Genomic DNA, 12,322 nt, shown 5'->3' on the forward strand with positions numbered 1-12,322 from the left:
TGACATCTTAGGCTGTGTCCTTCCCCTAGTAGTACCTGTCATCACTGTGGACAGATAGGCTGTGTCCTTCCCCTAGTATTACCTGTCATCACTGTGGACAGATAGCCTGACATCTTAGATAGACTGTGTCCTTCCACTAGTAGTACCTGTCATCACTGTGGACAGATAGCCTGACATCTTAGGCTGTGTCCTTCCCCTAGTAGTACCTGTCATCACTGTGGACAGATAGGCTGTGTCCTTCCCCTAGTAGTACCTGTCATCACTGTGGACAGATAGGCTGTGTCCTTCCCCTAGTAGTACCTGTCATCACTGTGGACAGATAGGCTGTGTCCTTCCCCTAGTATTACCTGTCATCACTGTGGACAGATAGCCTGACATCTTAGATAGGCTGTGTCCTTCCCCTAGTCGTACCTGTCATCACTGTGGACAGATAGCCTGACATCTTAGATAGTCTGTGTCCTTCCCCTAGTAGTACCTGTCATCACTGTGGACAGATAGCCTGACATCTTAGGCTGTGTCCTTCCCCTAGTAGTACCTGTCATCACTGTGGACAGATAGGCTGTGTCCTTCCCCTAGTATTACCTGTTATCACTGTGGACAGATAGCCTGACATCTTAGATAGGCTGTGTCCTTCCCCTAGTAGTACCTGTCATCACTGTGGACAGATAGCCTGACATCTTAGGCTGTGTCCTCCCCCTAGTAGTACCTGTCATCACTATGGACAGATAGCCTGACATCTTAGGCTGTGTCCTTCCCCTAGTAGTACCTGTCATCACTGTGGACAGATAGGCTGTGTCCTTTCCCTAGTATTACCTGTCATCACTGTGGACAGATAGCCTGACATCTTAGATAGACTGTGTCCTTCCACTAGTAGTACCTGTCATCACTGTGGACAGATAGCCTGACATCTTAGGCTGTGCCTTCCCCTAGTAGTACCTGTCATCACTGTGGACAGATAGGCTGTGTCCTTCCCCTAGTAGTACCTGTCATCACTGTGGAAAGATAGCATGACATCTTAGATAGGCTGTGTCCTTCCCCTAGTAGTACCTGTCATCACTGTGGACAGATAGCCTGACATCTTAGATAGGCTGTGTCCTTCCCTTAGTAGTACCTGTCATCACTGTGGACAGATAGGCTGTGTCCTTCCCTTAGTATTACCTGTCATCACTGTGGACAGATAGCCTGACATCTTAGACAGGCTGTGTCCTTCCCTTAGTAGTACCTGTCATCACTGTGGACAGATAGGCTGTGTCCTTCCCTTAGTATTACCTGTCATCACTGTGGACAGATAGGCTGTGTCCTTCCCCTAGTAGTGCCTGTCATCACTGTGGACAGATAGGCTGTGTCCTTCCCCTAGTAGTACCTGTCATCACTGTGGACAGATAGCCTGACATCTTAGATAGACTGTGTCCTTCCCCTAGTAATACCTGTCATCACTGTGGACAGATAGGCTGTGTCCTTCCCCCTAGTAATACCTGTCATCACTGTGGACAGATAGCCTGACATCTTAGATAGGCTGTGTCCTTCCCCTAGTAGTACCTGTCATCACTGTGGACAGATAGGCTGTGTCCTTCCCCTAGTAGTACCTGTCATCACTGTGGACAGATAGCCTGACATCTTAGATAGGCTGTGTCCTTCCCCTAGTATTACCTGTCATCACTGTGGACAGATAGGCTGTGTCCTTCCCCTAGTAGTACCTGTCATCACTGTGGACAGATAGGCTGTGTCCTTCCCCTAGTATTACCTGTCATCACTGTGGACAGATAGCCTGACATCTTAGATAGGCTGTGTCCTTCCCCTAGTATTACCTGTCATCACTGTGGACAGATAGCCTGACATCTTAGATAGGCTGTGTCCTTCCCCTAGTAGTACCTGTCATCACTGTGGACAGATAGCCTGACATCTTAGGCTGTGTCCTTCCCCTAGTAGTACTTGTCATCACTATGGACAGATAGCCTGACATCTTAGGCTGTGTCCTTCCCCTAGTAGTACCTGTCATCACTGTGGACAGATAGGCTGTGTCCTTCCCCTAGTATTACCTGTCATCACTGTGGACAGATAGCCTGACATCTTAGATAGGCTGTGTCCTTCCCCTAGTCGTACCTGTCATCACTGTGGACAGATAGCCTGACATCTTAGGCTGTGTCCTTCCCCTAGTAGTACCTGTCATCACTATGGACAGATAGCCTGACATCTTAGGCTGTGTCCTTCCCCTAGTAGTACCTGTCATCACTGTGGACAGATAGGTTGTGTCCTTCCCCTAGTATTACCTGTCATCACTGTGGACAGATAGCCTGACATCTTAGATAGACTGTGTCCTTCCACTAGTAGTACCTGTCATCACTGTGGACAGATAGGCTGTGTCCTTCCCCTAGTAGTACCTGTCATCACTGTGGACAGATAGGCTGTGTCCTTCCCCTAGTAGTACCTGTCATCACTGTGGACAGATAGGCTGTGTCCTTCCCCTAGTATTACCTGTCATCACTGTGGACAGATAGCCTGACATCTTAGATAGGCTGTGTCCTTCCCCTAGTCGTACCTGTCATCACTGTGGACAGATAGCCTGACATCTTAGATAGTCTGTGTCCTTCCCCTAGTAGTACCTGTCATCACTGTGGACAGATAGCCTGACATCTTAGGCTGTGTCCTTCCCCTAGTAGTACCTGTCATCACTGTGGACAGATAGGCTGTGTCCTTCCCCTAGTATTACCTGTCATCACTGTGGACAGATAGCCTGACATCTTAGATAGGCTGTGTCCTTCCCCTAGTAGTACCTGTCATCACTGTGGACAGATAGCCTGACATCTTAGGCTGTGTCCTTCCCCTAGTAGTACCTGTCATCACTATGGACAGATAGCCTGACATCTTAGGCTGTGTCCTTCCCCTAGTAGTACCTGTCATCACTGTGGACAGATAGGCTGTGTCCTTCCCCTAGTATTACCTGTCATCACTGTGGACAGATAGCCTGACATCTTAGATAGACTGTGTCCTTCCACTAGTAGTACCTGTCATCACTGTGGACAGATAGCCTGACATCTTAGGCTGTGCCTTCCCCTAGTAGTACCTGTCATCACTGTGGACAGATAGGCTGTGTCCTTCCCCTAGTAGTACCTGTCATCACTGTGGAAAGATAGCATGACATCTTAGATAGGCTGTGTCCTTCCCCTAGTAGTACCTGTCATCACTGTGGACAGATAGCCTGACATCTTAGATAGGCTGTGTCCTTCCCTTAGTAGTACCTGTCATCACTGTGGACAGATAGGCTGTGTCCTTCCCTTAGTATTACCTGTCATCACTGTGGACAGATAGCCTGACATCTTAGACAGGCTGTGTCCTTCCCTTAGTAGTACCTGTCATCACTGTGGACAGATAGGCTGTGTCCTTCCCTTAGTATTACCTGTCATCACTGTGGACAGATAGCCTGACATCTTAGATAGGCTGGGTCCTTCCCTTAGTAGTACCTGTCATCACTGTGGACAGATAGGCTGTGTCCTTCCTCTAGTAGTACCTTTCATCACTGTGGACAGATAGGCTGTGTCCTTCCCTTAGTATTACCTGTCATCACTGTGGACAGATAGCCTGACATCTTAGATAGGCTGTGTCCTTCCCTTAGTAGTACCTGTCATCACTGTGGACAGATAGGCTGTGTCCTTCCCCTAGTAGTACCTGTCATCACTGTGGACAGATAGCCTGTGTCCTTACCCTAGTAGTACCTGTCATCACTGTGGACAGATAGGCTGTGTCCTTCCCCTAGTAGTACCTGTCATCACTGTGGACAGATAGCCTGTGTCCTTACCCTAGTAGTACCTGTCATCACTGTGGACAGATAGCCTGTGTCCTTACCCTAGTAGTACCTGTCATCACTGTGGACAGATAGCCTGTGTCCTTACCCTAGTAGTACCTGTCATCACTGTGGACAGATAGCCTGCAGCTTCTATTGAGTTAGCAAGCTGAGCACATGTTGCTGATAGCGTCTACAAGATAAACAGCTGATACATGGCTGGCTTTTCCCCAGTGGGACTCGGAGAGAGTAGGGAGGATCTCCAAGACTGTGCGTCCCACATGGCACCTTATTCCCTATGTAGTGCACTACTTTTGACCAAGGCCCATAGGGTTCTGGTTAAAAGTAGTGCACCATATAGGGATTAGATTGCCATTTGGGCCGCAAACCAATTCTCCATATCGCGTCTCTGTTTGTCGTTAAAGTTCAGGATGGCTGCTCACTTTATCAGATAGGACAGGAAGCCATTCAGTATATGTCTGTAGATATCCGTCTTCTTCCCTCTCTTGAATGGCTAAACAGCATGGTTGCCAAGGTAACAATTCTCCTCCCTCCATGAATCCTAATATCCACACCGGTACTTTTCAGTAGGCTTGGGTTATTACACCATTAAACATTACACTGGCTTAAATATTGGGATGTACAACCTCTCCTGAATGCTCATGCAGCATTCACAATGGTGGCTTCCCAGTGGGATCGAGAAACATTGGCTGGATAAGAAATACATCAAAGTCCGGTGTGGCTCAGCATGGTGCTTGCAACACCAGGGTTGTGGGTTTGATTCCCATGGGGGACCCGTATGAAAATGTATGCACTCAATACTGTAATAAGACTCTGAATAAGAGTGTCTGCTAAATGACTAATCTAATATCCTCATTGGGCTATCCAACAACATACTGAGGCTATATAGCGTTCCCTCCAGCTGCATTGAGGTTTGCCCTGAAACAACCTCACAGATTAAATGGTCTGTTGATTTGTCAAACGTTCTCCTTTTAACCCAGTCAATGTGCTGGAAACTGAAGCAGAGGAGACACGCTTAGCGGTTGGCTAGCGGTTATGTAAGCGTGTGTTTGTGTTCTTGTTTGAGTGTGTGTGTGTACTTGTGCGTGTGTGTTTGAACCCGTGTGGGCACATGCGCTCAATAGCCTCAGGCTACAGCTGTACTGGAGAGAGGCTCTCTGGTCACGTGGAACACAGCCCCAACATAGCGCCTGTGGAACCACAGAATATAGCCAGCTAAAGGAGGGGTCATACGGGTCAGCTCTCACCCACAGTCACGCTATGATGTCATCATGCCCATGATGTAACTCATGATGTAACGTCTCCACGTCTCTGAAGAGAACTGAACAGACCGTTGTTGTTGTTTAGAGGAAGCCATGTTGTGATACTATCTCCACATATCAACATGCTCTGGATGATTCTCTCACTATGATGTTAGTATGGACCAGGACTGTCAGCTAAAAGTTGGAGACCGTGTGGTTATGTGGTTGTATTGCAGCCCATCACTCCCCAATTAGTGTGTGTGTGTGTTTGTGTGTGTTTGTCATTCGTGCATATTATTAGTCTCCATGTTGTTCCATGCGTCGGTCTGAGAGTTAACAGTGTGTATTGTTCCCATTAACAGGGCTGGATGAACCAGATGTCCAGCTATGACCTAGAAATGTACCATGCCACTCTGACCCACTCTGTGTATGTACGTCTGGAGGGCTCCACCCTGCGCCTGTCCAAACCCAACCGCAACATCGCCCGGCGGGCCACGCACAACGAGCCCAAACCTGACGTCACCTACATCAGCCAGAAGATCTATGACCTCTCCGACAGCAAGGTGTGTGTGTGTGTCTGTGTGTCTGTCTGTCCATCTGTCTGTGGAACGTGTTGTATGGTCGTTTGCGGATGGATGCGCCATTTTGTTTGTGTATGTCTAAGACAGGGAGGGAAAGGGAAATACGATGTGCAAGTGACGTCGTCCTACGTCATACTTCTGGGTCCTGTCCCCTAATCACTTGAATGGGCTCGACGATTATATAATCAAATCCGTGAAAACGCGGTCATTTAAGATACAGTTGAAGTCAGAAGTTTACATACACTTAGCTTGGAGTCATTAAAATCGTTTTTCAATCACTCCACTAATTTCTTGTTAACAAACTATAGTTTTGGCAAGTCAGTTAGGACATCTACTTTGCGTATGACACAAGTAATTTTTCCAACAATTGTTTACAGACAGATTATTTCACTTATAATTTACTGTATCACAATTCCAGTGGGTCAGAAGTTTACATACACTAAGTTGACTGTGCCTTTAAACAGCTTGGAAAATTCCAGAAAATGATGTCATGGCTTTAGAAGCTTCTGATAGGCTAATTGACATAATTTGAGTCAATTGGAGGAGTACCTGTGGATGTATTTCAAGGCCTACCTTCAAACTCAGTGCCTCTTTGCTTGACGTCATGGGAAAATCAAAAGAAATCAGCCAAAAATTGTAGACCTCCACAAGTCTGGTTCATCATTGGGAGCAATTTGCAAGCGCCTGAAGGTACCACGTTCATCTGTACAAACAATAGTACGCAAGTATAAACACCATGGGACCACGCAGCCGTCATACCGCTCAGGAAGGAGACGCGTTCTGTCTCCTAGAGATGAAGGTACTTTGGTGCGAAAAGTGCAAATCAATCCCAGAACAACAGGAAAAGACCTTGTGAAGATGCTGGAGGAAACAGGTACAAAAGTATCTATATCCACAGTAAAACGAGGTCTATATCGACAGCAAGGAAGAAGCCGCTGCTCCAAAACCACCATAAAAAAGCCATGGGGACAAAGATCGTACTTTTTGGAGAAATGTCCTCTGGTCTGATGAAACAAAAATAGAACTGTTTGGCCATAATGACCATCGTTATGTTTGGAGGAAAAAGGGGGAGGCTTGCAAGTAGAAGAACACCATCCCAACCGTGAAGCACGGGGGTGGCAGCATCATGTTGTGGAGGTGCTTTGCTGCAGGAGGGACTGGTACACTTCACAAAATAGATGGCATCATGAGGAAGGAAAATTATGTGGCTATATTGAAGCAACATCTCAAGACATCAGTCGGGAAGTTAAAACTTGGTCGCAAATGGGTCTTCCAAATAGACAATGACCCCAAGAATACTTCCAAAGTTGTGGCAAAATGGCTTAAGGACAACAAAGTCAAGTTATTGGAGTGGCCATCACAAAGCCCTGACCTCAATCCCATAGAAAATTTGTGGGCAGAACTGAAAAACCGTGTGCGAGCAAGGAGGCCTACAAACCTGACTCAGTTACACCAGCTCTGTCAGGAGGAATGGGCCAAAATTCAACCAACTTATTGTGGGAAGCTTATGGAAGGCTACCCGAAACATTTGACCCAAGTTAAACAATTTAAAGGCAGTGCTACCAAATACTAATTGAGTGTATGTAAATTTCTGACCCACTGGGAATGTGATGAAAGAAATAAAAGCTGAAAGAAATAATTCTCTCAACTATTATTCTGACATTTCACATTCTTAAAATAAAGCGGGGATCCTATACTGACCTAAGACAGGGCATTTTTACTAGGATTAAATGTCAGGAATTGTGAAAAACTGAGTTTAAATGTATTTGGCTGGTATGTAAACTTCTGACTGTATATAAAATTATATTTGTGTTTGTGGATGAATTTACCTCTGACGTTTGTGTGCTGAAGACCATTGTGATATGTTTTTGCCTATTCAAAAAAACGACATGTCACTTTCATACCATATATGTTGCACATTTGTCTATGACTGTGTGTGTGTTTGGGCATACAGACATTGAAGTGGGCCTCCCTCACAAGTGATATAAATACCTGTATCTGTCCAGTCAGCCTAATATTTTTAGAACACCCCCAAGAGGTTCATGTAGCGTGTAACATCCAAATGTGTCCCCAGATCCACCTGGTGCCCCAGAGCCTGGCCAGGAAGCGCGTGTGGAACAAGAAGTACCCCATCTGTATCGAGCTGGCCAAGCAGGAGGACTTCATGTCCAAGGTCCAGGCCCAGGGAGAGAGGCCCGAACCTGGGGAAGAGAAGCCGGCCGGTGTGGGGGAGAAGGGGGAGAAGCTGGAGGGTCCAGGTGGAGCTGGGGGTGGAGAGGAGCCCAGGAAACGCCCAGGGGAGCGGGATCTGACCCTGTTCCTGTTTGGGAGGACGGGTCGGGAGAAAGAAGAATGGTTCAGGAGGATTTTGGTGGCATCCAGACTTAAGTCTGAGGCTAATAAAACGTCCAGTGAGCATCCAGTGGGCAATGAGGGAACATTCAGTTGAACATACAGACAGCTGTACTTTTTGGGGACCAACAATTGATTCCCATTCAAAATCCTATTCTCCCTAACCTTAACCCTAACCCTAATTCTAAGAGGATTACAGACAGGGAGACGTTAGCTAGACATTAACGTATGTGAAATGATTTCCAATAGAATTTGAACCCAGGTGTGGTTGTCGTTACCTAACAGACTGGCCTCACAGACTGGAGGCAGAGAGCAGGAGTAGCAGCCGTGGCAGCCTCATGGACGAGCCCAGTCAGAAGGACCCTTCCCTGGCCGGAGGGGTCAGGCAGAAGATGCTGCTGGACTACAACGTCTACATGGCCAAGTACGTCACCACCCTGCCCCCGCTAGACAGCCCCCCGGCCAGCAGCCCCTCCCACAGCCCAGAGGGCAGCCCTGGAGCCACCAAGAAGGTAGGGTTGATGGGGGAGACCACAGAGATCTTATTCATTCTATATGTAATTCTATGGAGGTGACCATGTTGACACAGGCTGATCAGATAGACATGTAGTTAGTGTGGCCATGTAATAGCATGTAACTGAACAATAACAACTATACTAAGCAACATGCAACATTTTCAAAGAGTTACAGCTCAAATAAGGAAATCAGTCAATTGAAATACATTCATTAGATCCTAATCTATGGATTTCACATGACTGGGAATACAGAAACAGCAGGGGTTCAAACTTTAGAACCCAGGTCCTACATTTGAATATAAAAATAGATTTTATTAAACAAAACTATGCTACATTTTATCTCTGGGACCCTCAGGATGACAAATCAGAGCAAGATTACGGAATGTAAGTACATTATTTACCTTCAGAGGTGAATGTATCAAACCAAGTGCCGTGATAGTTTTTGTTTTTGTGCATTCTCCTCAAACAGTAGCATGGTATTTTTTTACTGTAATAGCTACTGTAAATTGAACAGTGCAGTTAGATTAACAAGAATTTAAGCTTTCTGCACATATAAGACATGTCTATGTCCTGGAAAGTTGGATGTTACTTACAACGTCATTCTAGTCACATTAGCGCACGTTAGCAACAACCGTCCCGATATAGGGACACCGATCCGGTAGAGGTAAAAAAAAAAATTAGGGGCATGGATCAGAAAACCAGTGAGTCTCTGGTGTGATCACCATTTGTCTCATGCAGCACGACACATCTCCTTCGCATAGAGTTGATCAGGCTGTTGATTGTGGCCTGTGGAATGTTGTCCTATTCCTTTTCAATGGCTGTGTGAAGTTGATGGATATTGGCAATAACTGGAACACGCTGTAGTACGCGTAGATCCAGAGCATCCCAAACATGCTCAATGGGTGAAATGTCTGAGTATGCAGACCATGGAAGAACTGGAACATTTTCAGCTTCCAGGAACTGTGTACAGAACCTTGTGATGTGGGGCTGTGCATTATCATGCTGAAACATGAGGTTATGGAGGTGGATGAATGGCACGACAATGGGCCTCAGGATCTCATCACATTATCTCTGTTCATTCAAATTGCCATCAATAAAATGAAATTATGTTTGTTGTCCGTGGCTTATGCCTGCTCATACCATAACCCCACCACCACCATGGGGTACCGCTTGCCCACATGACGCCATACACTGTCTGACACCTGCCCGGTACAGTTGATACCAAGATATATCCGTGAGGAGCACACTTCTCCAACGTGCCAGTGACCATCGAAGGTGAGCATTTGCCCACTGAAGTCGGTGATGAAGCCAGACTGCAGTCAGGTCAAGACCCTGGTGAGGACGACGAGCACGCAGATGAGCTTCCCTAGGACGGTTTCTGACAGTTGGTGCAGAAATTCTTTGGTTGTGCAAACCCACAGTTTCATCAGCTGCGGTTGTGAGGCTGGTTGGACATACTGCCAAATTCTCTAAAATGACATTGGTAAAGAAATTAACATTAAATTCTCTGGCAACAGCTCTGGTGGACATTCCTGCAGTCAGCATGCCAATTGCATGCTCCCTGAAAACTTGAGACATCTGTGGCATTGTGTTGCGTGACAAAACTGCACATTTTAGAGCTGCCTTTTATTGTCCCCATTACAAGGTGCACCTGTGTAATGATCATGCTGTTTATCTTGGCAAAGGAGAAATGCTCACTAACAGAGATGTAAACAAATTTGTGCACAACATTTGAGAGAAACACTCTTTCTGTGCATATGGAAAATGTCAGCTCATGAAACATAGGACCAACACTTTACATGTTGCATTTATAATTTTGTTCAGTGTACATTCAAACTTTAAGCAATGAGCAAGTATTCTCCGTTCGTTTCACATACAATTGTATATATACCCTGGACCTGACCTCTAAAATCAGTTGGATATAGAGTATGTATGTTTACTACCTTTGTCTCACTACTGGTTACTCCCACGTTGTTCCTGTCAGTTACCCAGCAGCCCGTGCGAGCGGCCGAGGCGAGGGGCGGTGCCAGAGGCGTGGGTGAACGCCTTGATAGGCCGGGTGTTCTGGGACTTCCTGGGGGAGAAGTACTGGGCTGACATGGTCTCCAAAAAGATCCAGATGAAGCTCAGTAAGATCAGGGTGAGTACTGGCATCCTGTCTCCTCTGCCTCCACATACAGTCAGCGTGTATATTCTTCTTATCTGTCTTTGTCCCAGAGAGCTCTTTGTCGGTAGTCCTTTTTAAATTCCAAGCGTCTTCTCCTCCCGTCTTCCCCTCACTGACTTCTCAACACACCAGAGGGAAATGAGATGTAACTCAGAGAAAACACACGTGTAAGAAAGGAGACTGTCCTGAGGTGTAAATTTCCTGTGTGTTACAGCTGCCGTACTTTATGAATGAGCTGACTCTGACAGCGCTGGACATGGGCTTCTCCATTCCCAAGATCCTCCATGCCTCCAAGCCCTCTGTGGACCACCAAGGTTGGACACTCTCTCTCTGTCTCCCTCTATCTTTTCTCCTCTCCCTCCTCCTATCATCTCCTCTCTTTCCCCCTCCCTTCTGCCTGTTGTTTCAGTCTCCACATACCCCTGCCTCTATTAACCAGAGTAATTCAAATTTTGCCTCACTCTTCCATGCAGAACTGGTTTAACTCAGCAATATTTGTGGGTTTTCAAACATGAACTGTTTGTTTCAAGTCCTGCCACATCTCAATTGGGATTAGGTCTGGACTTTGACTAGGCCATTCCAAAACTTCAAATGTGTGGCTTTTTAGCCATTTTCATGTAGACTTGATTGTGTGTTTTGGATCATTGTCATGCTGCATGACCCAGCTGCGCTTCAGCTTCCGCTCACAGACGGATGGCCTGACATTCTCATGTAGAATTCTCTGATACAGAGCAGAATTCATGGTACCATCCCAGTACCACCACCATGCTCAACCGTTGGCATAAGGTTCTTACTGTGGAATGCAGTGTTTGACATGTCGTCCAAAATGTTATACGTTTGACTCATCTATCCATAAAACAAAAATAAAAACAATTGAATAAAAAAATAAAAAGGATCATCCAGGTGCCTTTTGACAAACTTGAGTCAACTTTTTGGATGAGATGGGTCCCATTATGTCTTGGTATTGGGTGTTGCATAACTTTGTTTATGAAATAAATCAATAAAGTAATTGTTGTGTTATTAGTTCACTCAGGTTCCCTTTATCTAATATTAGGTTTGGTTGAAGATCTGATAACATTCAGTATGAAAAATATGCAAAAGTAGAGAAAGTTAGAAAGGGGGCAGATACTTTTTCACAACACTGTATATGTTATTGATTAGGATCTAAAAGGCCAAACTAGATCAGCACTCCAACTGAGAATGTGAATACAGCCCGAGGCACATTCATTCCTGCATTGATATGTCTGACTTTGGGACGGGATGAGGGGGAGAAGTGGGAGGCTAGTGAGTGGGAGGTCATATTGATCCAGTCATTTAACTATATTCTGATGTAGGGGATACAGTTGCGAGTGTGTGGGTTAAGTCTGTTTTTCATGTTTTACCTGAAAAACCTTTCATTGCTAAGCTTGAATGTCTCACTGTCTCGCTTTAACGGGCCACTTCTCCTTAAAGGCCCAGTGCAGTCAAAATGCAGTTTTTCCTTGGTTTTGTGTCATATTGTACAACAGCTGATGAAACTAACACTTTAATGGAGTTTTGGCTTACCTGGTGAAATCAACAGGCGGTATTGTAATAGACCAAAAACAAAGAGAGTTCTAAACCTCTCTGACAATACCAGCTAGTTTTCAGTTTTCCCCATTCAGACCACTCCCAGACAGTCCTAT

General features: G+C 45.8%; 1 protein-coding gene across 1 annotated transcript in view; it reads left to right on the top strand.

Moving 5' to 3' along the window:
• The window catches only part of LOC120041202 (testis-expressed protein 2-like), a 51,719-nt gene that overhangs the window by 28,969 nt on the left and 10,428 nt on the right, over positions 1-12,322 (top strand). The window contains exons 4-8 of the mRNA XM_038986135.1: positions 5,406-5,606; positions 7,699-8,035; positions 8,262-8,488; positions 10,476-10,631; positions 10,873-10,972. Coding sequence (XP_038842063.1) covers positions 5,406-5,606; positions 7,699-8,035; positions 8,262-8,488; positions 10,476-10,631; positions 10,873-10,972 — 1,021 coding nt within the window. The remainder of the gene's footprint in view (positions 1-5,405; positions 5,607-7,698; positions 8,036-8,261; positions 8,489-10,475; positions 10,632-10,872; positions 10,973-12,322) is intronic.

This window comes from Salvelinus namaycush, chromosome 3 (genome assembly GCF_016432855.1).
Source record: "Salvelinus namaycush isolate Seneca chromosome 3, SaNama_1.0, whole genome shotgun sequence".
Classification (NCBI taxonomy): domain Eukaryota; kingdom Metazoa; phylum Chordata; class Actinopteri; order Salmoniformes; family Salmonidae; genus Salvelinus; species Salvelinus namaycush.